Consider the following 27,954-nt stretch of genomic DNA (forward strand, 5'->3'; position numbering starts at 1 on the left):
AAAGAATTGGGTTGAAGTTAGTTGTCTGAAAAAATAGAGAGTTATGCATCGGCTAACCTTTAATTTCTAGAGTTATTTCCCTAGATAGTCATCCATACTCATGTTTGGAAAATTAAATAGGAATATCACTTAACGTTTTAGGATTACAATATCACTCAACTTCACCTATTTTCCTCAAACTATGTTTGACATAAAAAATACATTATCTCTCTCCTATTAGGATGACATGTCACATTATTTATTTCTTTATTATTAAAAAAATGTGCTTTAAACCTATTTAAACGTTAGGTTGAAGTATGTTTTTTAAAAAATATTGTTTTCTATTTATGTTTTTTGAAAAATGTTCTATTTTATAGATATATAAAGATAAATTTTAAAAATGAATGAAAAAAAAAGTACCCCATTTCTACAACTAACTAGTAATGAACTATTTTAACTATTTTTTAGAAATAACTTTTTTAATTTTTGAATGATAATTATTATTTTTTAATAAATTTTTTAAATAATAATTATAGTGTTTTTATGGTACACTTTTTCTTCTCCTATTTAGATAGATATTTCTACATTCTATTTTGTTTGAACATTCCTTAAAATCAGTGAAAGTGTGATAAATATAAATAGGCATTACATTTTTTTTAGTAAAATAAATCAATTTTCAATTTTCATTTTTTAACCTTAAAATTTGAAATTTGAAGCATTTAAGATCTTTCATTTTTTTCCCTATAATAGTCATTACTATTTTTATTTTTTTAAAAATAGTTCAATTTCATTTTTTCCCCTTTAAAATTGAAATTAGAGACATTTAAAAATCATTCATTTTTTGCCGTTACAATTTTTTTAACAAAGAACTCTTATTTTTTATTTAAAATAGATATATTAAAATTCCTTTTTTTAATTGTATTTTTAGAGCATATTTAAAATGGTTTTTGAAAAATTAAGATTCTTAAATATTTGTGGTGCTGAAATGTGACACTTTTTACTTCTCCTATTATATATATAGCTAGAATTGTTTTAAAAAAAAATAGATAAACCCATATATTATATTCAGTAAAAAAATTACATTAAAAACTGTGATAGAAGCTCCTCCGATTCTACAAAAAGATATGTGAATTCCTCCGATTCTTTAAAAGAATTAGAAAAATATTAATAATAAGTTAAAAATGTGTCATGACACCCTAGTAGAAGAGAAATAATGTATTTTATTTTGTGTCAAATATATTTTGAGAAAAATAAAAATAAAATTAAGTGAAATTATAATCTTAAATAATTTTCAAAACGTAAGATACTATCTAGAAAATTACTCCTAATTTCAATGAACATAACTTATAAAAAGAAAGACTTAGAAGAGTAATTATAGAAAAGTAAATAGGTTTTGGTTGCTCTACAGCCTTAGCTTCTAGTACTCACGATAAACAATTGAAAAGTATATAACTATACTTATATATTATGATAAAATGTTAAATGTGAAAATTATCTCGAATAAAATAGTAAATAGGATATGTTAATGATTTATACGATAAGAAAATTCATTAATTCACCCTCACACAAATAAGTTGTTAATTATAAAATTTCAATATGCTCTCCAACTATTCATTCGATAATTCAATATCGTTAAATCAATAAACCAATTTTACAATTAGCTTAATAGTTCGAATTTGAAGTCCCCATTCACTCGTCATTCAACGAGAACAATAATAAGATACTCAATATAATCGATACTAATAAAATAAATTAAAATAAGAAAAATCTAATCTCTAAACCCTAACCCAACTACCCTCTTTCTCATAGATTCAGAATCCATCGCCGTCCCTAAAACTCCAAAATTTCTTCTTCTTTCTTCTTTCCTTTTTTAATTTTTACATCAAATTCATTTTGTTTTCTTCTCGATTTGACCTTTTGGGGTTTTAAATCTATTAGTGTCTGATAGAAATGAGGAAGAAATAGAGAAAAAGAACAGTGGCATTAGCAGCAGCAGTCACCATTTTTTCCGGCGAACAAAACTGTGACAATTGTTAGAGTAAAGGAAAAAAAACAATTTTGTAAATATATTTATATAAAATAGACCTATTTTAAATATTTTTATGTTAAATAACAAAAAATAAGTCAAAATTATAAATTATAAATATTAAAGTTTTGATTTTTAACAATGTGAGTGTGTATTATATAAGTCAATTGATTGTAAATAAGTGTCGTCTACCCGATGGTGTCGGAATTTCTTGCCAGGTCAGCTAAAAGTGTATAATAATTGTATATGTGATAAAGTTGACAGTATGCTGACAAGTTTGTGACTTTAGCCTATAAACTACACCCTGTTTTCTCTTCCTTAGCAAAGCCAACCACCTCCGCCTCTCTATCTCCGCCTCTCTCACGGCAAGTTTTGTTCAGAAAAAGGTTGGTTTTTAGTCACTTTTGTTTATCTCATTGTACACTGGTGTATGTATGTATGTGTGTATTCAATTTTAGTTTTTTAATCAAGAATTGGGAGTTATTTTGATTCTTGATTTTCCGGCTGAATAGGGTGTTTGTGATGAGTTTTAGTGATGTGTTTATGCATGTGATTGTTCTGTTATGGGGTTGTTGTTTTCTTGGTTGGGGTAGGGGATGTAGTTTCCGGGTTTTTTTTTTTTAATTGTGCTAGTGGTTGTGTATTTTGATCAAAAAAAAAATTGTGTCTTTTGCATCAGGGGTTTATTTTGTTGTGGAGGATGGATTCAGGGGATGTGGCTCTTCCAAGGAGAAGGACTAGACAGCAATTGTTGAAATATTGGGTTGAGTTAATTGATAAAAGGAATAGTTTGGGTCGAACTGGTAATCCTACTCAGTCTTCGACTTGTTCGGTGAATATTGGAGAGGATGAGAGTTGTGGGAGGAAAAGAGATAGGGTGGAGGAGAATACAGATTCTGCAGATGGCAAGAGAAAAATGGGAAAATCAGAAGATGGAAGTATGGTAAAGGTAGACAATGGGAGGAGTAACTTCAGCCCAGGAACTTGTGAGTCCATTACGAAACCGTCTTTCATCCACGAAATATCTGATGATGATGGGGAGGAGGAGGGGAAGGAGAATGATGTTTTAATTGGGGAGGCTGCTGCAGGCTCTGCTGTAAATACTGGATCATGTTCAGTATCTTGGTCCAATGTGGGGTCTGTTGGATTAAGGAGTCCTATGTTGAATGTAGCAGATGAGGTTGTTTCATCTACCTCAAGCATGTGTTGGACAGCGGAGAAATCAGAAGAGGTTGCTGATACAATTGCATCTTCGGAGTCAGAATCTGAAGCTTCAAGTGATGAGGATAATGATGACTCCAAGGATGAGAATTACCAGGTGAAAGAATCATCAAGTTCTAGCGAATCTGATGATGTAAGAAGTGATACATTGAAAGATGATGAGGAATCAAAAGATGGTAATACATCGAAAGACGATGATCTGAGTTGTCCAACAGAGCAAGAACACCATGAAGAAGGAAACAAGGAGTCAAATGGTGAGGAGCTAGTACCTCAGCTTGCTGTTAAGGGTGAAAAGAACAACAAAGGTCGATCATATCTTCTTCGGCCACGCTCACTTCCTAAGTCCAAAAAGAAGAAGTTAAACCATGGAAATTGTAGCAGCCCGATTCTTCTTAGTGAATCCTCGTCTGAGGAGGACTGTGATGTTGATGAGTCGGTGCAAAATGTTGTTCAAAAGGATGCTGTTCGAAAGGTTAGAAAGACTCGGAAGAAGATTCTTAAAGATTCTGAATTTCTGAAGTTTGTTGTTGATTCTATGATAAATGTTGATGATCATGATGAACTAACTCTTCCTGAAGAGAAAGAACAGAAGGAACAAGTTCCTGTCAAAGAAACACTTCCTTTGATATTCCGGTTTGAAGACGAGGAACCTCTTCCCCCAGAGAAAGAAGAATGGGAAAAGGGAGTTGATGATCTTTTTGTTGAAATGGACATGTGTATCTTAGAATCACGTATTGGCTTTACAAATCCATCTGATTCACCGATACAAAGTGAAAAAACAAGTGGCTGTCAGATGGGGAACCACCAGCTTTTTCTAGATGAACAAATTGGACTCATCTGTAAAGTTTGTTCCCATGTGCATTTGGAGAGCAAGTACATCTTCCCTCCATTTGTAAGTATCGCCAGTTTTATCCTGTCAAGCACTTCTATTTTCACTTAGGAACACAATTTACAAGATCTGTTGTTATTACTTTGATAGATCCGATCTTTATCTTAATGACTGTGTAGTAGTTTTTATTTTATTCTCCTGCAAACCTGCACATATACTTATCTAAATTCATGGCAGCTTTTTCTATAGCTTTGCCAAGCTGGAAATACTGGTTATTTTTAGCTGTTAGGGTGATTGAGAACTGAAGCGTGCTCGACATAGTGCATGATAACGATAATGCAGTTGGTTCTATGCCTCAAAGATTCGTAATAAGTTCTTGAATATGGAAACTTTGAAAGTTTGCTATGGCCTAATAGTTTCTCTTTCAGTTAAATGGACATGCTAAAATTTTACAGCAATAAATGGAATTAATTCAGTCAATTAGTTTGTGAGTTTCTTAGTCCATAATTAATATTTATTCTTTTTTTGAAACTGGTAACATCATAATTAATATTTATTCTTGATAGTCCATAATTAATATTTATGCTTGATGTCCCTAGTTACATGTTCTTTTACCATCCTTTTTCTTGGTAAAAAAGTTTTAACTTTGTTATCAAATAAAAACAGTTTACAGCTCTAGGAAAAGAAAAACCACAGGACTAACAAACCATAGCCTGGGATAAATTACAACTGCTAAACATCAAGTAAACAGTATGCATCAGTTTAAGGATAATAATTTAGTTATGCAACACTAGTTTGTAAGATTTCTTAGTCCATAAATTAATATTTACACTTGATAGCCCTAGTTACATGTTCTTTTGCAATTCTTATATTTGATTTTATGAACTCTGCCCTCTAATTTACTTTTTGGTTCACTCTTAAATTATTGAAGGCTGAGAGAACCCGAGGGAGGCATGAAAGAAAATATTTTGGAGAGTCGCCATCCCTCTGGGATGTTGACGGCTTCAAATTTTATGATTCTTCTGCCGTTCATGATGCTGCTATTTATGGGGAAGGAACTGTGTGGGATTTAGTTCCCCTTAGTGCCAAAACAACAATGTATCCTCATCAGCGTGAAGGATTTGAGTTCATGTGGACAAACATTGTTGGAGATATGTATCTTGAGAAGCTGAAAGAGCCTATATCTGGTAATAGGGGAGGATGCATAATCTCACACCCACCTGGCACAGGAAAAACCCGTCTCACTATAGTATTTCTTCAGGCATTTTTGAAGCAGTTTCCAAAGTGTCGGCCTGTAATCATAGCTCCATCCAATTTGCTTCTTAACTGGGAAGCCGAGTTCCAAAAATGGGAGGTCGACATTCCCTTCCACAACTTGAACAGCAAAGATTTCTCTTCCCAGGAAGATGAAGCTACTGTTAGTGTCTTCCACTGTTTATCCCGTGCCGGAAAAAACAATCCACACCTTATACGTATGGTGAAGCTGAGATCCTGGGCTAAAAGTAAGAGTGTTTTGGGAATTAGTTATGACTTGTTCAGGATTCTCACAGGAGAAGATGGAGACAGTTATGCCACAGAGATTAAAGAAATACTTCTAAAGTTACCTGGTCTTCTGGTCCTTGAGGAAGGGCACACTGCTCGGAACGACCAAAGCCTTGTGTGGAAAGCTTTGAATAAAATTGAAACAGAGAAGCGCATACTCTTGTCTGGAACTCCTTTCCAAAATAACATCAAAGAGTTGTACAACACCTTATGCGTAGTTAGTCCAAAATTTGCTGCAGATTTGGAGCATAAATGGGCTTATCTTAGCAGTTCCATTGACAAGAATGTCAGAGCATTGGAAGAGCTTAGGGATATGATTGCACCACTAGTCCATAAATGTAGTGAAAATGTGAAGAAGGTAAGCCTTCCGGGTATAAGGGATATTGTGATACATTTGAAGCCCACACATTTGCAGAAGGAGTTGCTTAAAAGAATTCCAGAGTTTCCAGGCTCCTTTTACGAACAAAATATGGTGTCTCTAATCTCTGTTCATCCTTCATTAGTGGCAACGAGGAAGGAGTTCGCTGACTTAGAAAGTCAGCTAAAAGAAAGAGGATGTCGGTTGGATCCAGATAATGGAGTAAAAATGAAATTTGTTGTTGAACTAATCAGACTCTGTGGTGGATTGAAGGAGAGGGTTATAATATTTAGCCAGTTACTTGATCCTCTAAACTTGATCAAGGAGCAACTCCATTCTCTCTTTGGCTGGACTTTAGGCCGAGAGATCCTCTATATGGATGGAAAACTTGATGTAAAGCAGCGACAGATATCAATAAATTCTCTTAATGATCCTAAGAGTGATGTAAAAGTGCTTCTTGCATCAATAAAAGCCTGTTCAGAAGGAATAAGTCTTATAGGGGCCTCAAGAGTGGTTTTGCTTGATGTTCTCTGGAATCCCTCAGTAGAACAGCAAGCCATCAGTCGAGCCTACAGAAATGGTCAGACTAAATTTGTTCATGTGTACTGCCCAGTGTCGTCAAAATGGGAGGTGGACAAGATCGAACAGCAGACCAAAAAAAAATATCATTCAGATGTAATTATGTCTAGGAATAAAGTGAATACTTTCAAGATGGATCCTGCATGTTCTGTCTCAGAGGATACCATACTAGAATCCATGGTTAAGCATGAGTGCCTCCGTCATATTTTTGAAAAACTATCTCATGCACCACGTGTGGTGCCTCCTACTACATGCTTTAATTCTTGTAACAGACCTTCAAAACTGAGCTGTTAGGTCAGTATGCTTTCTTCTTGTTTGCTGGTACATGAAGCAACCAGACTTGTTTTAGTTTATTTCGGTAACTGCCCGTCTCTGGAAAATCGCACAACTACTTTTATCTCTTTCTTGTCAGATCGGTTGGAGCTTTTTTGGGGTTGTGAATGAGACTTGTTAGGACTTACAGCTGAGCCTAGAAGAATTTTTGCAGCCATCCTTTTGTGAGGTGCTTCATGACAGGTAAGCACTACCATGCTATCATTAAGCATAAGCAATTTTGTGTAGATTCTAAATGATGTATTCACATGAACTACTGTATTTATTTCCTCATTACATAATGACGATGAATGATCCCAGGACATCGGAGAGCTTCACTGTAACTAGTGCCCTGCCTTTATCAATAAGCAAACAAGTTAATTTGTATTACTATCATTAACTGGAGAATCAGGAATGCTACGTCTTTAGACATGAAAGAACTTTTTTTGTTTAACGTTCTTGTCTTTTTCTTATTCATTTCCTTCTCATTTTAGGCATTTTGGTGCAATACAAGAACGTGCAGCTTCACGCCTGGTTCATGAAGAATGCTGATAGGAGTTTTCATCACCCACAGGATGTTCTTGTAACATTGTTTTGCCAGACATTTTTTCTTGTTTCAGAACTGTGAAAAATCTCAGGCTCTTTCATCTGTGTAGTATATTCCTCAACACAATTGTATTTTGGCTCAAGTCTCTTGGTATATATGATGCTACTACTTGTATATAGTAAATTTGCTTCATGCCTATTATGGTTTTGATGATTTATTTTCAAAATAATTAAGTGAATACTTTATTTAAGAGTGATCACAATGCCTTAACATTAACTTTCAAGTTATTGTAGTCTGTGAAGTGCCAAAAACCATGTAAATGACATAACTGAGCAAACAATTAGTACAGTTTGTAATTTGATCATAGTAGAAGAAGGGAAATAATAAAAGCATAAGAAGGGGGTAAAGTATATGGATATGTGTTTATTAATAATCTTTAAGCACTTAATTACAGTTATTTTCAAAGACAAAAACATATATATTGGGGGAAGGGGAGATGATTACAAGGTCGAGAATGGAATCATCGCCAATAAAGTAAAAGTTCAGGTAACTTGTCAATTGACTAATAAAATTCCCTTAATCGTGATTACTTTAAACATGTTTTTACCTTGTTAAATGACTTGATTATAATAAGTTGATATGATTTGATATTAACATGGGGTACATACTAAATATTTAGTCCTTCTGTTTTAAAGCTTCATTTGTTTGCTCTTAATTGAGATTTGAATTTGAATAGTTTAGACCTTAGTCATTCTGTGTTTTTTCCTTTGATCCGAATAAAATCTTAATCGTTAAAATTTTGAATAAAGTCTTAATTAAGAGGTATTTTGTGTGAATAATTATGACCACCTCTCTCTTCGTAACCACCATCCAGCACCATTAATGTCTAATCAATTTGTTATCGCTATGGGTGTACATAGGTCGAATCGTTTTTTTTTCATTAAAAAAAATTAAATGAATTTTGTCGGTTTACTAAATCTAAAAATCAAATCAAACTATATAAAGTTGGTTTTTTTGATTTCGGCTTTAGTCGGTTCTTTAGGGTTTTTTCAATTTATCGATTTCTTTTTCCAATTTTTTACTACTTTACAGTATTTGAAAAAGCGATCAAATACTTTTTCACTTACTTGTGTGATAACTAAACTTTAAAAGTGTAAAGTGAATAGAAATTTTTGAAAAAATTGTAAAGGTGAATACAAAAAATATTTATAAAGTAAATTGTTAACTTCAAATTTGAAAAACTATAACAATATAATTGTAACTTCGGATGTTAATACAAAATAAAATATTTACAATTTTTACAAGTCCAAATTTAAAATTAAGTATATAAATATTGAAAACTATAAACTAACTAAATATATATTAACAAAGTAGATTATAAATAATATTTCTAACTATAAATCAAAATAAAATTATATATATATATATATATATATATATATATATATATATATATATATATATATATATGTTAGTTTGGTTTGGATTCGATTTGACTTTTTTTTTCTAATATCAAACCAAACCAAGAGTGGTCGGTTTTTATTTCCAACCACCAAACCAACCAAACTAAATCACGAGTTGTTTTTTTTTTCGTTTTGATTTATTTCGTTGGTTCGATTTAACTTTATGATTTGGCTTGTACACCCCTAATTATCACAACTATCATTACCATTGCCGACCATCACCGTCAATTATCTTTGACATCACAACCATCACTGACAACTACCATTACTTTCAATCACGCACACTCTTCAGTTAAAACCATCAACTACTAATATCAACCAACTGCATAATCATAGTCACCAATTCACCAACATAATCACTATCCATATCTATCGTCAATTTTTTTTAAAAAAAGAAAATCACTACCATTGCATTAGTCACTATAACACTAATCACGTCCACTGTCACAAATTGTCACCATCACTACTAGCCATTAATACCAACCGTCACCATAACCACTACTACAGTCATCTCCTCCACCACCAATCCACCACCCCAAGTGAACATAAATATTTTATTTTTTATCAAGTAAAAATTCTATTTTATTTTTCTTTCAAAATTTTAATTATATATTACAGATAAATAGCGGTAGAGAAATAAACCATCTCAATATTCAAATGTCTTATTAATCTTAGCAAATTCAATTAATTCCTCACTAAAATTTTCAAAAAACTGGCAACTTTTGAATTACAAACACAACCAAAATTAAGAAAATAAACTTCCATTAATCACTTGTGATTTAGAAAACAAAAATAATTTAGCCATGCAATGATCTAAATTACTGATCTGATCCCAAAATTAGGCAAAAAAAAGTTTGAAATAGTCTCCTAATCTATAGCTCTCATGTATTACTCCTTTCTAAACTGTTTTTTAAATTTTTTTTTATAATAAAAATAAAAGTAAAAATTTTAATTAAAAAAAAAGAAAAGAAATAGTCAATATCATGATCCAAAAACATTTCATTTCAACATTATTATTTTTTTTTAATAAAAATTGTCCTTTTTTTTCCTCCAATTTTTCAGTGTTATTTTTTTTTTTTGCAGTTCCGTAAAACATACACTCCCTCTGTGATCTGTTTTTTTCCATTCTTCTTCTTCTCAAACACATGCAAAATCAAAATCTAGGTATATATATATATATATACACGTATGTATAGTGCATTGATTCAATTTCATTGTACATTATGTAAACTATATTTCTCTATTGATGAATGGATGAATCGTTAATTTTTTTTGTTTTTTTGGCCTCAATTTGGTTAGTGTGCATGTGATGTGCGAAGAAAATTGAAGAGAGAGAAGGGTAAAAGAGGGTTACATGCAGCGCAGGGGTGATCAGAAGAAAAGTGAATCGCAGAATCAGTATAAGAGAAATAGTAGAGTTGGTGGTCGGTCACCATCAGCACAGCCACAGTATCAACGGGTCACTTCTGGAAAAGGCGGTGGTAGCTCTGTTCTACCTCCTCCTTCTCCCGATTCCGATTCCTCTTCTCCAACCACGCAAAGGTATTTTCCCCTTTTTTTTGTTTTTTTTTTAAGATATGAGTACGAACAGAGGTGGAGCCAGTATTACGAGTTTGGGGTACATTGTCGATCAGTTTTTTGTAAGGGTTCACAAGTTAATACGTATATATTTTTTGGGTGAGACTTGTCATAGTGTTTGGTCATGGAACTTGTGAGTATTTGTGTAAAAAAGAAAAAAACGTACTGTAGTTTTTTTTGTTTTTAGAGTGAAAAATGATCGTATATGAAAATTTGAGTTGTTTTTGAATTTTTGTGAGAGATTAGGAGTGAATTTTTTTTTTTTGGTGTTTTTCAAATTTATGAAAGCAGTTGTAATCAGAAAAATTGAGGAATTTTATAGCCAAACGTGTTTTTTTCCGGAAAAAGTATTATGTGCTTATCAAGGCGTTGCCCATTTTGTTTTGCATTTGAGCCAAGGGCTTTTGGGAAATAACATTTCTATCTCCACGAGCTAGTGATAAGGTCTCTATATGTTTACCCTCGCTATACCTTACTTTGTGGAATTTCGCTGGGTATGTTGTTATTGTTGTATCTTTGGGAAAAAGTAAAAAAAAATTCATGGCCAAACGCCTAGGTATGGAATTTTGATACTTGTACCTACTTGGTCCCATTAAAAATGTGCTGCTTTAGAGTACGGAGTACGAGGGTAAATTTAACTAATTTATTGGTGTGATTTGGGGCCAACATTTTTCAAGTTTTTTTTTTAATTATACATTTGAAAATTGTGGTTAGAAGTACTCCAAGTCATAGTAGTTGATAATTCAAAATGTTTTATGAAAAAATAAAGGTCAAAGAAAAACTTGTTTGAGTCTTTGAATAAATTGTATTGATGTCACATAAAATGGGATATATGTGGGGAATGAAACAGGATGAGATAGAGCAGAATGGATGTAGAATGATTCGTGGTAATTGACTTCAACTAGTTTGGGATTGTGTCATTGTTGTACTTATGCATGTTTGTCAAACAAACAAAGCTTTGCCTTTTCTGAATATGATAAATGAGTAATATACAAGAAAAGTTTTGACCTTAGTTAGGTGATAGTTTTAGATAATCTGTTTTGCTCGGTAAGAAAAGGAAATACAGCAATAAGTGCAGATTACAACTGAACTAATCTCTTATAAGAAGTAGGAGATCTGTTAAGTTCTGATTTTTCTTGCCAAACTGCATTGTAAACTTGATTCCTGTCCATGTGATCGAGCTCCCTCATCTGAATTCATAATTCACTGCCAAACATTATCCCGTAATTAGCATTTGTTTCCTAATTGTTCCATTATGCCTCAAATGAGTTGGCTGAAGTTGAGTTTGAACTGCTTCTGAGTTGTTTGAGTTGCGTGACTAGAACGTTACTTTATATCATGAAGTTTAGATTTAATTTTCTTATTGAGGCATTTCTTTATTAAGAATCTTCTTATTGGGTAATAATCTGCACACTGCATGCATCTGAATGTTTAGCTCACACCTGCATGTATCTTCTTTGTGTTCTCATGGAAAAAATTCTATAATTCTTGAACTTTGTTCTGTTGAATTGAATTTGATATTTATAATGATTTCTCGTATTAGCTTCAAGAAGTCTGATGGAGAAACAGGTCCACTGAAAGTGACTGATGCTGTGCAAAATGATGCCCCTGCCATAACCTCAGGATCAGGTTTTTTTGTTTTCCTCTAACTATTCACTATTCATCTGCTTAATTGTGCTTATATCAACAACTATCAAAATTCTTTCTAGCCTATCTGCATTGCCTACTGATTTACTGAAAAACTTATTAGTTTGTTTGGAGCACTTTAGAATTCACAGCCGTTTCCCTTCATCAATGTTGATGAAACATCCTATGCATATTGAACTCTTAACTTTTTGTTTGTTTGTTTGTAACTATTGGATTTTCTAGGTGCGTTAGTGAAAAGGATACCTTTTTGTACTGATACTGGTAAACCATTGATCTTTGAAGTCCAAATTGTTCTGAGAGTCTGTAGGTTAATAGGCGAAATGATGATGAAAAGCTTCATTGGTCTAGGGTAAAGAATCTTGGATAAAGATACTTAAATCTGCCAGTAACAACTTCACATGTGTTAAAGAATGACAAAAGTCTCACATCGGTGGTTAATGAGATGTGTGGACTCCTTATAAGGCTTGGGCAATCATCCTCCCTTAGAGCTAGCTTTTGGGATGTGAGTTAGGCCTAAGACCTAATTTCATAACATGCACGGAACTATTGCGAGAATCCTGAAATGGGAGAACTTAAAATCTCAAATCTTAAATCTAGATTCTTTGGTTCATAACCTTTCCAGAATTGAAAACGCAATGTTTCTAACTAGAGAAAGATTTACTTGAACTTGTAATAGAATATACAATGCATATACTAAAGATCTTACTGTTGCTTTTGTGGGCTTAATGTGTTGATCAGACAGGTATAACATTTTTCTCTTCTCGTTCTTCTTTAGGTTTTTTTTTTATTTGTTCATCTGTTTGTTTGTTCTGGTTTGCCTCTAAATGATGCTGCAATTCCAGCATGTTTCTTTTAATTCGTTTCCAATGGATACGACATTTATCATTATAAATGCTTCTTGAACTTAAAACGTAACAAACAGATTACATTTTAGAAAACTAATTGTTGCTCATTTATGGCATGATAAGGAATCTTGTGCCAGATATATTATAGTTGTGGTTTTGGTAATTAAGCTATGGTAAGTGGAAAATTGGCAAGTCATTTAATATTCTTTAAAGGAGATCAGATTTGGGGAATCTATGGATCGGTGTCTGCAAGGGTATATATTTCTTCTCATATCTTGCTTTGTGTGGTTCTCTTGCAAGCACCAGCTTTCTTTTCCTTATTTTCAAGCATCATACCTCTGATCTGTTTTTTCATTGGTTGTTTTAATAATTCAATGGAAAAAATAAATCGCTGTGAAGCTATGTTTTCTCATTGTTACATGCATTCCGAGCTTTCGGGATCTTCAATTTCTCTAACTTCAGATAAATTCGTTGAGCCAGCAGATAGAATCAGACATGAAGATAACCAAATTGTTTCTAGTGCTCTTTCTTCTCATCATACATCTTCAGATTTGGATCCGTCAGCTCCTAAGACCCCCATGAAAGGTATTATTGCTGTCATAAACGTTCATACGTCATTAGACATTAAATCATATCCCAATCTATTTTCTCTCAATGGATTCTGTGTATGGATGTAATTGGACATATATGTTTATGCTCACTACATAGTTGAACCTACATCTATGGACTTGCATATCTGCATTACTTGTTCAGTATTGCTAACATTTTTAGGATCTCCGATGTTGTTTCATTTACTTGGGCTTCCATGAACTGTGTTTGTATTTGGCAGATGACACTTCTAAAAATGTATCTCTTCAATTTGGAAGCTTTACCCCGGGTTTTGTGAATGGAATGCAGGTACCATACATAAGCATGTCATTCATATATTACATGTGCTTTACGAGATTATGAATTATTCTTTAACAAGAAAGATTACATTTTACTTATTATTAGATATTTTTCTCTCAACTTCAGATTCCTCAAAGGACCAACTCAGCACCCCCCAACATGGATGAGCAGAAGCGCATTCAGGTAGTGTAAGCTCTCTGTGATTCCTTATGTTTGTTTTATCTGTAGATGTTACTTCAGATTGGATTGCGTAACCATCTCAATGAATGAAATCACAAAAAGTTCAATTGAACTAGATAAAATAGCATGGAGAAACTTGGATTTTAGTGTGTTATTTCTGACTAAATAGATCCTTGAGTAATATATTTCCGCCAAATTCCACTTTTCTTCCAATATCGCATGTGATTGATTGAAAAAACTGTTCCCAGAATCTGGGCATGTATCTCCTCAGTGATATTGAGAGCTGGTTGTGGAGATTGTCATGGTCTAGCTGTCTTTCTTATTGGAAAATGGTAACCGTAACTTGAACCTGTTTTAAGCCGAGGAGATCATGTGTTCCCTGTTTGTTTCAAGAACAATGCTCGTAGTAATATTATGGGTGTTTTCTACTAGCTAGCTCTTTCAATTGCCAAAGTGATGTTCTGGTAACGCCACATTCTGTTTTGCAGGCACGATCTAGTCCTTTTAGACCACTGCAGCTTTTATCTTCTTCTACTCCACATCAGCCGCAGCTGAGGGAGGACATTGGGAAGCCGATGAATAAAAATCCGGATCCTCAGCATTCTCATGAAAGAGATCTACCTGTTCATGTTCAGGTTCCAGCAGCTCAGGCTGTTGGTAGCATGCAGAAGTTATCTTCTCTCCCTTTTCCGGGGGTTCCAGTGAATCCTCCTTTTCTGCAGCCTCATGGTCCTGTGCAGTTCGGAATGCCTGGACCACAGGTTCAACATCAAGGAATACCTTGTTCTTCGTTCCCAATGCCAATGCCAATGCCACTACCAGTTGGAAATCCCAACCAAGTTAGGCATCCTCCATTTGTCCCTGGTCTGCAACCTCACCCTATGCAGCTTCAGGGAGCAATCCAACATGGACAAATGATGAACTTCCCTTCTAAATTTGGTCATCAGCTGAGCACTCCATTTGGCAACATGGGAGTTGGGATTCCACCACAGTTTGGGCAGCATGTTAGGAAGGTTAATTCTCGCAAATCTGTTAAAATTACTCATCCCGACACTCATGAAGAGTTGAAACTAGATGAGAAGGTTGACATGAAATTGGATGGTGGTTCATCTGGCTTGGCAATACATCATCCTGGGGGCTTACCATCACAGCCTATGCATTATGGTCCCTCTCTCCCTATGAGCTTTTCCCCACAGATGTCCCCGAATCCTATGTTCTTACAAAATGCTCCTTCAGTTCCTATAACAAACTCCCTTGTGGCTCCCTGCGCTCCAGGACTAGGATATAGCTCTTCAGGTAGGAAAGATTACTAACTTTTGTTCGTAAATGTAGTTTTAAATACTTATATATTTTTTCTCTGCAACTTTAATGTATGTGTGTGGTTTCTGTTTCTCCAACTTCAGTTCAAATGGCAATTAACCAAGCTCCAGGCTCTGTAAGAAGAGAGGTTTTGGCATCTTCATATCCAGTTTCCTTGAAGACAGCAGAAACAGAAAAGGCACTGCAACCACCTTTGAGAGTTAACTCTAGTGAAGAGGGATCAAGGATTCTCCCGGAAACCTCTGTTGAGGCATCAGAATCTGCCTCCAAGCCAACAACTTTTGCTTCACCCTCAAGCACATCACTTGTTTCTGTCGATATACCTCCTTCTGGTAGTGCTACAGCTATAGGAAGCAATGTTAACCATGTTCGAGGAGTCGATTATGTTGAGACCGAGTTGAAGAACCCTCCAAAGAAAAGCCAATTGCATCCTCAACAACTACGAGAGGTATGTTTACTTTTATGATAGTGCAGTTTTCACATGTCTTCACATCTCTAGTTTCTCTCGAACTACCCATAGGGCCTAATTTCTGGCAAGGAGAGACCTTTGATTTTTTCTGATTATTTAATTATTTCTTATTTAGTTAAACATGACTTGAGCATTCTCATAACTTTGTCATTCTATGAATCAGGAAGGAAATTCCGCATCCAAATCGAATCCTACTCCAACAAATTCAGTAGACCGTATTTCTGAAGGTCAAAATGCTGCAACTATAGAAACCCAAGCAGCAGTGAAAGAAACTCAAACTGAAAGAAACTCAAATGAATGGAATGCATCGGGTCAAGTATCAAGCACAGGAGGCTGTGAAACTAACAATGTAGTACATCAGTTGTCACATTCTGCTGCTTCCTTATCAGATTGCAATGTTTCTAAAATTGTGGTGCCTGTTGCTACAAATAATAATAAAGAAGTTTTGCCTTCTGCATCTGGAGCAAAGTGTAATGAGGATTCTCATATTCATACTTCACCGTCATCTCCATCAAATACCAAAACTAGGGGAAAAGTCTCTGAGGAAACAAAAACTGAATATCGCCGTGTTCAAGGATCAACTCCAAAGGATAAACATACAAATAAGGTGAAAAGTGCAAACTCCAGGGGAAAGAAAAAGAGGAGAGAAATTCTTCAGAAAGCTGATGCAGCTGGAGATGCATCTGATCTTTATATGGCATTTAAGGGACCCAAGGAGAAACTACAATCTTCTGTTTCTTCAGGAAGTGTTGAGAGTTGTTCCAGTCTCACTGCAAGGAAGATATCATCAAGTTCCAATGAAGATTTTTCGGCAAATGAAGATAAAAAGACTACAGCTGAACCAAACAGCTGGGAAGATGCTGCTATGTCAACTCCAAAGTTGGAAACTTCTGGTGACAATAAAATTGTTAATGATAATCTTAGGCATCCAAATGGTGGAAGTGATACTACAGGACACATGAGATACTCAAGAGATTTCCTTCTTACCCTTTCTTCTCATTTTGGTGATCTCCCTGATAATTTTGAAGTTCCATGGCATATGGCGGAGGCCCTTTTGAGTCCTAACTCTAGCATTTCGAAAGGGGTAGATTTTAACAAGAATGGTCCAAACTTCGGTCCTGGACAAATTAATAGCAGACAAGGCAGCTCTTCTTGGTCTGACAACCGTCCTACTGGAATGGCAGATGATGGCAGGTGGACCAATGAGCAACATATTGATATCAACCAAGGAGGAAACGCTAATGGTGCTCGTCCGGGTCGAGGAAACCACAAGAATATGAGGAATCTACAAGGACAGCCACCTAACCAATATGTATCTGTGTTTCCTGCTGGAACAATGCTGCCATTAGCCTCTCAGGGAGGAATACAACATATTCGGTCCGATGCCAACCGCTGGCAGCGGGTTTCTGGCTCCCGAAAAGGTTCATTTGCTTCTCACTCTCCACTGCAAGTTATGCACAAAGCTGACAAGAAATATGAGATACGCAAAGTGACTGATGCAGAAGAGGCAAAACGTAGACACTTGAAAGCTATCCTCAACAAGCTAACGCCACAAAATTTTGAGAAGCTGTTTGAGCAAGTAAAGGAGGTTAATATTGATAGTGCTACCACTCTTGCTGGTGTCATTTCCCAGATATTTGACAAAGCTCTCATGGAGCCAACATTTTGTGAGATGTATGCAAATTTTTGTTATCATCTAGCCGGGGAACTTCCTGATTTTGTGGAGGACAATCAGAAAATAACCTTCAAGAGACTGCTCCTAGATAAATGCCAGGAGGAGTTTGAGAGAGGTGAAAGAGAAGAAGCAGAAGCCGACAGTATGGAAGAGGATGGAGCGGTAAAGCTGTCAGAGGGAAAGAGAGAGGAGATGAGGTTACAAACACGAAGAAGGATGTTAGGTAACATCAGATTGATTGGAGAATTATACAAGAAGAAGATGCTTACAGAGAGGATAATGCATGAGTGCATCCAGAAATTGCTTGGGCAGTACCAGACTCCAGATGAGGAAGATATTGAGTCTCTCTGCAAGCTTATGAGCACTATAGGAGAAATGATCGACCATTCCAAGGCAAAGGATTACATGGACGCGTATTTTGATATGATGACGACAATGGCTAACAATACAGATTTGTCTACAAGGGTGAGGTTTATGTTGATGGATATTATTGATTTGAGAAAAAATAAGTGGCAGCAAAGAAGAAAAGTAGAAGGCCCCAAAAAAATAGAGGAAGTGCGAAGAGATGCTGTGCAAGAACGTCGAGCTCAGGTTGGTCGGTCCCCTCGTGGTTCAAGCACTGTTTCCTCTGCTAGAAGAGGGCAGCCTGCAGATTTAAGTCCTCGTTCATCCATGCTTTCTTCTCCAGCTCCTCAGATGACTCCTTTTCGTGGAATACCATCACAAAATCGTGGATTTGGAAGCCAGGATTGCAGGTTAGAAGCTAAACATCCACATGAGAGTAGGACATCATCAGCTGCCATGCCACAGCGATCTAGTGATGATTATAAAACAATGAGCCTTGGTCCGCGGGGAGGCCCCGGAAGGGGAACGCCTTTCAGGGGTCAAGTAATGCATTCTGCTAGTCCCGTGACTGCCAGTGCAGGTGGGTGGTCACCATACAACTCAAGACAAGAATCAATATCCAAATATGCTCCAGGGACAGTTGTGAAGCCTACTGCTAATTATGCTCGGCCAAATCAACATGAGCACGCACATTATGCAGAAAAAGAATTAACAAATACAAATCGTCCTTTTGGGGCATCTGCCGAACCACCAGCGTCAAATTCACCAGGAACGATATGGTCTGAAGAACGTCTTGGAGAAATGTCGATTGCAGCTATTCGTGAATTTTACAGGTATAATTTCTCTCTCCATTGTTTAATTTTTCTACACATCCTTTCTTTTACGGTGAATTTTATGAAAGGAGTTGTGTTGAAAAATATACAACTGAAACAGTGCATTACCAATAAAATATAAAGAGAGATTACAACTTGAGAATTATTCAGAATCTGCATCATAGCAAGAGTGTAAAAGAACCATCTGAAGGAAATGATAAGACCGGCTAATTAATTATGAAAAGTTTACTTTCTTGAGACATGATAACTTCTACAGACTTTATGCCTCAGTTAATTCATGTGATCAAGTATTTGTTGCACATATCTGTAACGTGAAAGTTATTTTAGTTAGGAAAAGTACTTATATAATTGTAGCTTCACATTCAGGAAGCCGACATTTTTAAGAAACTCGTAGCAAAGAAAACTACTAACGACATTTACATAATGTACACGAAGTTATTTTCTCATTCTGTTTGACTACATGAGAGGAGATCCATTCAAGGATTTTATTTGGATAATCTCAAGAATCCTTCCCTTCCTATACACACCTTTTACAGTTATTAACTTATGATGCGTGTGATTTTCTGGTTCCAGTGCAGTTGATGAGGACGAAGTTGTTCTACGCATTGGAGAATTGAACTCACCAAGCTTTCATCCAATGATGCTATCGATATGGGTAAATGACTCGTTTCAGAGGAAAGAAAGGGACAGGGATCTTCTTGCTCGGCTTCTTATCAGTCTTACAAAGTCAAAGGTGGTACTGGAAACCAAACATCTCATTGAGGGGTAAGCTGACTATTTCTTATCTAATGCCATCCGACTCTTTTCTTATAATTTTCTTTTCTCTAAACAGGTTTGAATCAGTTTTAGCTACTTTGGAGGACGAAGTTACTGATGCTCCAAAAGCAGCTGTATTTCTTGGTCGCATTTTCGGTAGATTAATCAGCGAAAATGTGATCTCTCTGAAAGAAGCAGGACATCTTATACAACATGGTGGTGAGGAGTCTGGTCATCTTCTGCAAACTGGATTGGGATACGAAGTTCTCGAAAGTACATTTGACCTTATAAGATCAGAGAAGGGAGAATCAGCCTTGAAAGACATCTGCAGCGCGTCCAGCACACAGTTGGAAGATTTTAGACCTCCTGTTCTGTCCAAATGAACCATTTTTTAATCATTAGGTGGTGACAATAACCTTTTGTTTTCGACCTGGTTAATGGTTATTCATTAATTTTACCTAAGAACAAATGCAGAAGCAGGACAACTGAATATGCAGAATATTTTGTGTAATGCTTAGGCATGTATACATGACTGTTGATATCAACTTTGTGAAGCATATATCAATTTGGTTTACTGGGCTATGTGTTTTCCAAGATAGTTTAATGTTGTAGGTAATTTCTTCCCTTCTGTCCGAGCCTTACTGGACAGAGTTATTCTGTACCTGTGGTGGGAACTCAATGAAACCACCTCCCCTTATGTGTTTTGAACCTTGTTGGGAAGATTAGCGATGTACATAAGTTGGTTTGGACACCGTCTTTATACGAAAAAAATATTTATATATATGCATCGAAGTATAACTAATGTTATTACATAGGTGTATGTCTGGTGTGTTAATGCACATAAACCTAAGTGGAGCACAAGTATATATATATAGCACTCCATATGAGGATTGATAAATAAATTGACTTGGGAATGATGTTTGTAAAATTTGACATAATACCTTTCTAGTTCCTGAAACAGATTGTATCTTGTATTTTGACAGTTTAAGTAGCTAGCTACTTACGAAAACTTATAAGCAAAAATTCAGATGAAATTATTAGAAAATAAATTGGCTATTCTACGATCGTATCGAAAAATGTATGCTCAGCTCTTCTTCCGGGGAAACAGTCTTTGATAGCGCTCTTGCTTGACGAGAAGAGACTGTGCACGAAGTGTGGGAAAATCTTAATGAACACACTAACAACAAGAGTTGATTTGTTGTACCAATGGATATTTCTATATGATGTTATTCGGATTAAATGTTATGACTATAGTTTGATTTTATTGTGCCCACGTAGTAAACTGTTATCAGTCGCCTCACTCCCTGCTCACCAGTCACTCCCTCGACTCTCTCCGCTTTATACAAATAGAAATGTATAAATTGTGTTTCTGTTTGTATAAAGAGATAGAAAATTATATATGCACATGCAAATACATATATCTTTGTCTGATTAATTTATAATTATACAATACAAATATTCTCCAGCTCAGTCCTCTTTTGGATTATACAAATACAATATATATAATTTAAGTTTGTATAAAGAGAGAGGGAGGGAGGGATATTTTATATACAAACATTTTATTTCGATTCAATTGTATACAAATTCAATTTTTATATAAATATATAAAATTAAATTGAAAGGTTGTCAACAATTTATACAAACGAGACGCTCACAAAAATTATAGTCAAACACAACTTGATAAATTCCAAATAAAGTGAAAACTATTTGAAATCTACAGCCAAAAACCTACCAAATTACTTAATTCAAATATAAAATTTCAAGGAATTTTTTCACAAACATCCCGTGGGATTCACAGTTTACTTTTGTTAACCGTATATATAAATCATTCACTCATTACACACAATTATACATGTATTATACATCCGCCGGTTATTTTTAGTTGAGCAACTTTTACATATATCAAACATAAAGATCATATTTGTATGTTATAGTTATAGTTTTTGTAATTATGTTTCATAATGTAAATTTGTATATTTCGCTTATATATACAAAAGAAAATAGTTATATAATCTGTTTTTGTTTCGGTATACATATACAAAAGATCGATTGTATAATTTATATTTGTATAAAGCGAGAAAAAGAGAAAAATAAAAGAAAACTGGGTAAGGAAAGATCGTATAAGTATAATCATAAGTGTATAGGACGAAAATATACGTATTTATATTTGTATATACAATTTTCTCTCGCTTGATACAAACACAAAAATAATGTATATATTTGTGTTTGTATAAAGTCAGAGTGGCGAGCGAAATCTGGGAGAGTGGCGAGTGAGATCTCGAAAAACGAAAATACATGTATATATATAATATTTACTCTCGCTTTTACAAACACAAACACATTTTATACTTGTGTTTGTATAAAAGCGAGAGAGGCGAGGGAAAGATCGAGAGTAGCAAGAGAGATTCACCAGGAGAGTTGTAATATAACAACATTTAAACCAAAATATATTTATAACATTTAATTTAACTTAATAGTTTGTTGTAATATACAATTTTCCCTTTTTAGTTTAAGCGGAAGTGATGCAATTTACAGAATTGTCCACCCTTGGTTTAAATTAGGGTTTTCCCCACACAGTCCAACAAGGCCCAGTTTGTTTACAGATTCGGGTCAACCCGAACATCACAAATAATGGGCCGATTAAATTATACAGAGTGAACTTCTTTTGACGCTACAAAAATAAACCCTAGTTTTTCTTTGCTCTCACCCTTCAGAAGCAGCCGCTCCAATTCCTCCATCAACACTAAAAAATGGTAAACTTTTTCCTCTATGCGTTATGCTTAGCTTGTTAAATCTGTGTATTCATGTGTTCGAAGTGTCAAAAAAGCTGTTTTTTATTTGTTAAATGAATGTGTTTTTGCGTTTTTCTTTTTTGGTTTATGATGAAAAGGGTTGATTTGTTGTGTGGAATTGTTTTTTGGGTTATAGTCTGTTCGAGCTATTCATTTGGTTCATTGAATGTTATTGGAAGATGCTAAAGATTACATTTTTTTTTGTGTGTGATTTGGGTAGAGTGAATGATTTATTGATAATTTGGTTGTTATATTTGTGAACCCGGAAAAGCAAATGGTAGTATATGTTTCAATTGTTCATTTTATGGAAATGTATTGTGATAATGAGTTAGTTGTATGGAGGTTGTGATAAGGCAGAGTTGTTTAGTGTACACTAAAATAGGAAAATCTGTTCTTAATGAGATGCGATGGTGTAGATAGCTATGATTTTTTAATGTGAAATATGCTATTTGTGTTGCAGACAAAGAGGACCAAGAAGGCTGGAATCGTTGGGAAGTATGGTAAGTTTTATAGCTCTTTTTAGTACCTTGCATTTGCAGTAATGAGTATATGTTTTGGTATATTAAATTTGTTCAAGTTGGTTAGAAGTTTGATTCATTCTACCATTCCTTAAATTTGTTTTTTGCTACATGGGCAAGAGATATTGGAGTCCTTCAAATCCAATAAACTTATAATATCCTATTAGGAGAAATTCTCTGCGCACTGTAGGTTCCTATTAGTAAGTAAATTTCTTATTTTTAACTGTTGGTATTGATCACAGAAAAATTATGATAGAATAATATCTTTTAAAAACACTTCAAGCTCGAGAAGAATGGATAATAATAGTAGTAGGAAATAATGGAGTAAAGAGACTTTGTGGATTCTACAGATTCGAGGCTTGTAATAGTATATAGAGGAATATGATGAGATGAGTGTTGTGTATGGGCATCAAATCTTAACTTAAAGGTTAAATCTCCGATCTTTGCTTATCATTTTGAAGTTTTGCTTAGATGTTTCTGGTTAGGCTGTGTCATTAACCCTGAAATAGATGGTAGTGATAGTCAACAAATGTTTTATGTCGCTATGTTTGAGCTGCTGATTGTTACTGTTAATCAAGCATATTCTATTTTATGCCTGGAATAGATGTCTGAAGTGACTGGTTACGTGGGATTGTGGGTCAGGCTAGATGTTCATGATTTTGCAACCTGACGACCTAAATTTTGTTGATAACAGTATGCCCATGGGCTGGAATCAGTTCTTTAAATGTCCCTTTTCATCTGTTTCAGTTGCATAAAAGCTTTTGTTTTCTTGTCTTTACATTTATGTTTCTGATTCACTTGCCTTCTACACTTAGGTACCCGTTATGGTGCCAGTCTGCGTAAGCAGATTAAGAAGATGGAGGTTAGCCAGCACAGCAAGTACTTCTGTGAGTTTTGTGGAAAGGTATTTGCCTGGCTCTGTGCAATATAATAGTTTTCTTGGGTGCATTTGGCTTATTGTTGTACTATAAATAGTTCTTTTAAGTTTAGGATTCTCACCATATATATATATATATATACTTGTTATGCAGTATGCTGTAAAGAGGAAAGCAGTGGGAATTTGGGGTTGCAAAGATTGTGGCAAAGTCAAAGCCGGCGGTGCTTACACATTGAAGTAATTACTCTCTCAACATGTATTGTTTTCCCTTTTGTGTGTGTCAATAACTAATCTCTATTTTCCTTTTCAATAGCACCGCGAGTGCTGTTACAGTTAGGAGTACAATCCGAAGACTGAGGGAGCAGACTGAGAGTTAGAGCAATTGTCCCTTGCGGCGGTGCAGCTTATGATCTACTTATTTCGACATGTTTTTCAATTTTGAGTATTTTTATGTTGTGAGATCAAGACATGTTTCTCAATTTGAGTACTTTGTGATGTTCTGAATCATCTCAATTAACCATTAGTATAAACCTGTGTTTTTCAGACAAATATTCACTGATGCATTTTGTTGCCAGCACTTCTTTATGCTTACTGAAAGGCATGACATAACCGGTAGTACTAAACTGATATTTTGCAAATCACTGATAGGAGGAAGTTTACCTTAATTTTTATTTACATGCAACAACTATAATTTGCATAATTGTGCTTCATGACAAATATAAATACGTATATAATTGTGCTTCATGACAAATATAAATACGTATATAAAGATCAATTGTGTAATTTGTATTTGTATATAGCGAGAGAGAGAAAGAAAAAAGAAAATTGGATATGAGAAAATCATATTTGTATAATCATAAGTGTAGGACGGAAATATATGCATATTGTATTTGTGTATAATTTTTCTCTCGCTGTATACATACACAAAAGCAATGTATACAATTGTGTTTGTATAAAGTGATAGTGGCAAGCGAGTTCTAGGAGCATGGCGAGCGAGATCTCGGAGAGGAGAACGAAAATATATGTATATATATAATTTTCTCTCGCTTTATGCAAATACAAACGCATTTATACATTTGTGCTTGTATAAAAGCGATAGAGGCGAGGGAGAAAATGAGAATGGTGAGCAAGATTCACTAAAAGAGATGCGAAATAGCAACAATTTGCAATGGGTACAATTAAATCAAAATATTTTTATAGAATTTAGTTTAAATTAATAATTTGTTTTAATATACTCTCTTTGTTTTTTTTAAAAGAATGACCTAGTTTGATTTGAAACGGAATTTAAAAAAGAAAGAAAAATTTTATAATCTTGTGGTTTTAAATTAAAGTTATGTCAAATGTAACAAAATGTCATTTAATCTTGTGATCTTAAACATGTCACGTGAAAAGTTAAAAACTAAAGTGTTGCCAAAAAAACGGAAGGGGTCATTTTTTAAAAAGAAGCTAAAAAAAATAGAGATATTCTTTTTGAAACGATGTGAGTACAATTTTCCTTTTTTAGTTTAAGCGGAAGTGATGCAATTTACAGAATCGTCGACCCTTAGGTTAAAATTAGGGTTTTCCACACAAAGTCCAACAGGCCCAATTTGGCTTACAGGTTCGGGTCAACCCGAACGTCACAAATAATGGGCCGATCAATTATACACACTATTTGACGCTACAAAAATAAACCCTAGTTTTTCTTTGCTCTCACCCTTCAGAAGCAGCCGTTCCAAATCCTCCATCAACACTAAAAAATGGTACACTTTTTCCTCTATGCATTATGCTTAGCTTGTTAAATCTGGTATTAATTTGTTTGAAGTGTCAATAAAGCTGTTTTTAATTTGTTAAATGAATGTGTTTTGCGTTTTTTTTTTTGGTTTATGATGAAAAGGGTTGAATTGTTGTGTGGAATTGTTTTTTGGGTTATAGTCTATTCGAGCTATTCATTTGGTTTATTGAATGTTATTGGAGAATGCTAAAGATTGCTTTTTTTTTTGTGATTTGGGTATAGTGAATGATTTATTTGTAATTTGGTTGTTATATATGTTAACCCGGAAAAGCAAATGGTAGTATTATGTTTCAATTGTTCATTTAATGAAAACTCACATAGAATATATTGATATAATGAGTTGTAGGGAGGTTGTTAAAAGGTAGAGTTGTTTAATGTACATTAAAATAGGAAAATCTGTTCCTAATGAGATGCGATGGTGTAGATAGACGTGAGTTTTAATGTGAAATATGTTATTTGTGATGCAGACTAAGAGGACCAAGAAGGCTGGAATCGTCGGGAAGTATGGTGAGTATTATAGCTCTTTTTAGAACCTTACATTTGCAGTGATGAGTATAAGTTTTGGTATTATTTAACAACTAAATTTGTTCAAGTTTAGTTCTCTCTGATATGCTTAGTTAGAAGTTCAATTCATTCTACCATTCCTTAAATTTGTATTTGCTACATTGGCAAGGCTTATTGGAGTACTTCAAATCCAATACACTTGTGATATCTTATTAGGAGAAATTGTCTGCTAACTGTAGGTTCCTATTAGTATGTAATTTTCTTACTTTTTAACTGTTGGTATTGATCACAGAAAAATTATGATAGAATAATATCTTTTAAAAACTCTTCAAGCTTGAGAAGAGTTGATAATAATAATAGTAGGAGATAATGGAGTAAATAGACTTTGTGTATTCTACAGTTTTGAGGCTTGTAATAGTATATAGAGAAATATGATGAGATGATTGTTGTGTATGGGCGTCAAATCTAAACTTAAAGTTAATTCTCCTAGCTTTGCTTATCCTTTTGAAGATTTGTTTGGAGGCCGTGTCATTTACTCTGAAATAGATGGTTTTGATAGTCAACAAATGTTTATTTCCCTAAAAGTTTGAACTGCTGATTGTTTCTGTTAAGCATATTCTATTTGAATGGTTATGTGTGAATTTTGGGTCAGGCTAGATGTTCATGGTTTTGCAACCTGACCACTTAAATTTTGTTGATAACTGTATGCCCATGGGCTGGAATCAGTTCTTTAGATGACCCTTTTCATCTGTTGCAGTTGCATAAAAGCTTTTGTTTTCTTGTCTTTACATTTATGTTTCTGATTCGCTTGCCTTCTATGCTTAGGTACCCGTTATGGTGCCAGTCTGCGTAAGCAGATTAAGAAAATGGAGGTTAGCCAGCATAGCAAGTACTTCTGTGAGTTTTGTGGAAAGGTATGGGCCTGGCTCTGTGCAATATAATAGTTTTCTTGGCTGCATTTGGGTTATTGCTGTACTATAAAGAGTTCTTTTAAGTTTAGGATTCTCACTATATATATACCTGTTATGCAGTATGCAGTAAAGAGGAAAGCAGTGGGAATTTGGGGTTGCAAAGATTGCGGTAAAGTCAAAGCTGGTGGTGCTTACACATTGAAGTAATTACTCTCTCAACTTCTATTGTTTTCCCATTTTTGTGTGTCAATAACTAATCTCTATGTCCTTTTCAATAGCACTGCGAGTGCTGTTACTGTTAGGAGTACAATCCGAAGACTGAGGGAGCAGACTGAGAGTTAGAGCAATTGTCCCCTTCTGGCGGTGCAGCTTATGATCTACTTATCTCGACATGTTTTTCAATTTTGGAGTATTTTATGTTGTGAGATCTAGATATGTTCCTCAATTTGAGTACTTTATGTTCTGAACATCTCAATTAGACATTAGTATAAAACTGTGTTTTTCAGACAAGTATTTACTGATGCATTTTGTTGCCATTACTTCTTTATACTTTACTGAAAGGTGTCGATGCTGGTTTGAAATCTGACATTATCTGTAGTTCTAAAGTGATAGTTTGCAAATCACTGAAAGGAGGAAATTTTACCTTAATCTTTTAGATCATAGTACTTTCTCCATTTCAATTTATGTCATGCTTCCTTAGTCTCAATATATTATAATCCGTTTTTTCTTTTGAAAAATAGCCTTCTCAAATTATTTGTTTTAGAAATTATGATAAAATTAACTTTTTCTTTTTTCATCTTGCCATTGGTATAATTTTTCCTTGAGATTCAAAGTCATTGATCATGAAGTGTTGTTTAAATAGTTTATTACAAGCTGTTTACTTTGATTCTTGACCCATATCTATTGATATGTTGACAAGGTGACCTTGACAAGTGATACACTCATTATTGGGAATGACATAAATTAAATAAAATATACTCATAATTGAGAGATATTATAACTTGCATACATACCTTCTAATTATATTTCTCAAAGGAGCATATAAAGTGAAAAAACGATAGATAATTTGAGCCGAAATAAAAGCTATTTTTCCCTTCCCCACCAATTATTGAAAAACACAGCCTTAGTTAGCTATAGTGGGAATGTTCCCTGCCACTGTACATTACTTTGGTACTTGATTATCACA

General features: G+C 34.5%; 4 protein-coding genes across 9 annotated transcripts; all 4 read left to right on the forward strand.

Moving 5' to 3' along the window:
- Window positions 1-1,729: 1,729 nt before the first annotated feature.
- Window positions 1,730-7,643, forward strand: LOC101252104 (SNF2 domain-containing protein CLASSY 3-like). The gene is made up of 5 exons (XM_004245790.5): window positions 1,730-2,391; window positions 2,685-4,118; window positions 4,987-6,828; window positions 6,947-7,050; window positions 7,341-7,643. Exons 2-3 carry the CDS (start codon window positions 2,706-2,708, stop codon window positions 6,826-6,828), a joined length of 3,255 nt encoding a protein of 1,084 aa, XP_004245838.3. The 5' UTR covers window positions 1,730-2,391; window positions 2,685-2,705; the 3' UTR covers window positions 6,947-7,050; window positions 7,341-7,643.
- A 1,336-nt stretch (window positions 7,644-8,979) lies between these two features.
- LOC101256616 (eukaryotic translation initiation factor 4G-like) lies at window positions 8,980-19,966 on the forward strand. Of its 6 annotated transcripts, none has more exons than XM_069288586.1 (11): window positions 8,980-10,042; window positions 10,156-10,398; window positions 11,978-12,063; window positions 13,389-13,511; window positions 13,756-13,823; window positions 13,941-13,997; window positions 14,483-15,290; window positions 15,398-15,762; window positions 15,947-18,636; window positions 19,210-19,401; window positions 19,469-19,966. In XM_069288586.1, the coding sequence occupies exons 2-11, from the start codon at window positions 10,211-10,213 to the stop codon at window positions 19,773-19,775; spliced, it is 4,884 nt and encodes a 1,627-aa protein (XP_069144687.1). In that variant the 5' UTR covers window positions 8,980-10,042; window positions 10,156-10,210; the 3' UTR covers window positions 19,776-19,966. The 6 variants fall into 6 exon arrangements, with proteins under 6 accessions (XP_069144687.1, XP_069144686.1, XP_019070601.1 ...); XM_069288585.1 differs by having other exon boundaries at window positions 8,980-10,020; XM_019215056.3 differs by having other exon boundaries at window positions 8,980-10,020; window positions 13,407-13,511.
- A 1,965-nt stretch (window positions 19,967-21,931) lies between these two features.
- Window positions 21,932-24,128, forward strand: LOC101251802 (large ribosomal subunit protein eL43). The gene is made up of 5 exons (XM_004245789.5): window positions 21,932-22,145; window positions 22,645-22,684; window positions 23,518-23,606; window positions 23,734-23,816; window positions 23,893-24,128. The coding sequence occupies exons 1-5, from the start codon at window positions 22,143-22,145 to the stop codon at window positions 23,954-23,956; spliced, it is 279 nt and encodes a 92-aa protein (XP_004245837.1). The 5' UTR covers window positions 21,932-22,142; the 3' UTR covers window positions 23,957-24,128.
- A 917-nt stretch (window positions 24,129-25,045) lies between these two features.
- Window positions 25,046-27,281, forward strand: LOC101251497 (large ribosomal subunit protein eL43). Its single transcript, XM_004245788.5, has 5 exons — window positions 25,046-25,321; window positions 25,821-25,860; window positions 26,683-26,771; window positions 26,889-26,971; window positions 27,047-27,281. The coding sequence occupies exons 1-5, from the start codon at window positions 25,319-25,321 to the stop codon at window positions 27,108-27,110; spliced, it is 279 nt and encodes a 92-aa protein (XP_004245836.1). The 5' UTR covers window positions 25,046-25,318; the 3' UTR covers window positions 27,111-27,281.
- The last annotated feature ends 673 nt before the right edge of the window (window positions 27,282-27,954 follow it).

The sequence above is a fragment of the Solanum lycopersicum genome, chromosome 8 (assembly GCF_036512215.1).
Source record: "Solanum lycopersicum chromosome 8, SLM_r2.1".
Taxonomy (NCBI): Eukaryota; Viridiplantae; Streptophyta; class Magnoliopsida; order Solanales; family Solanaceae; genus Solanum; species Solanum lycopersicum.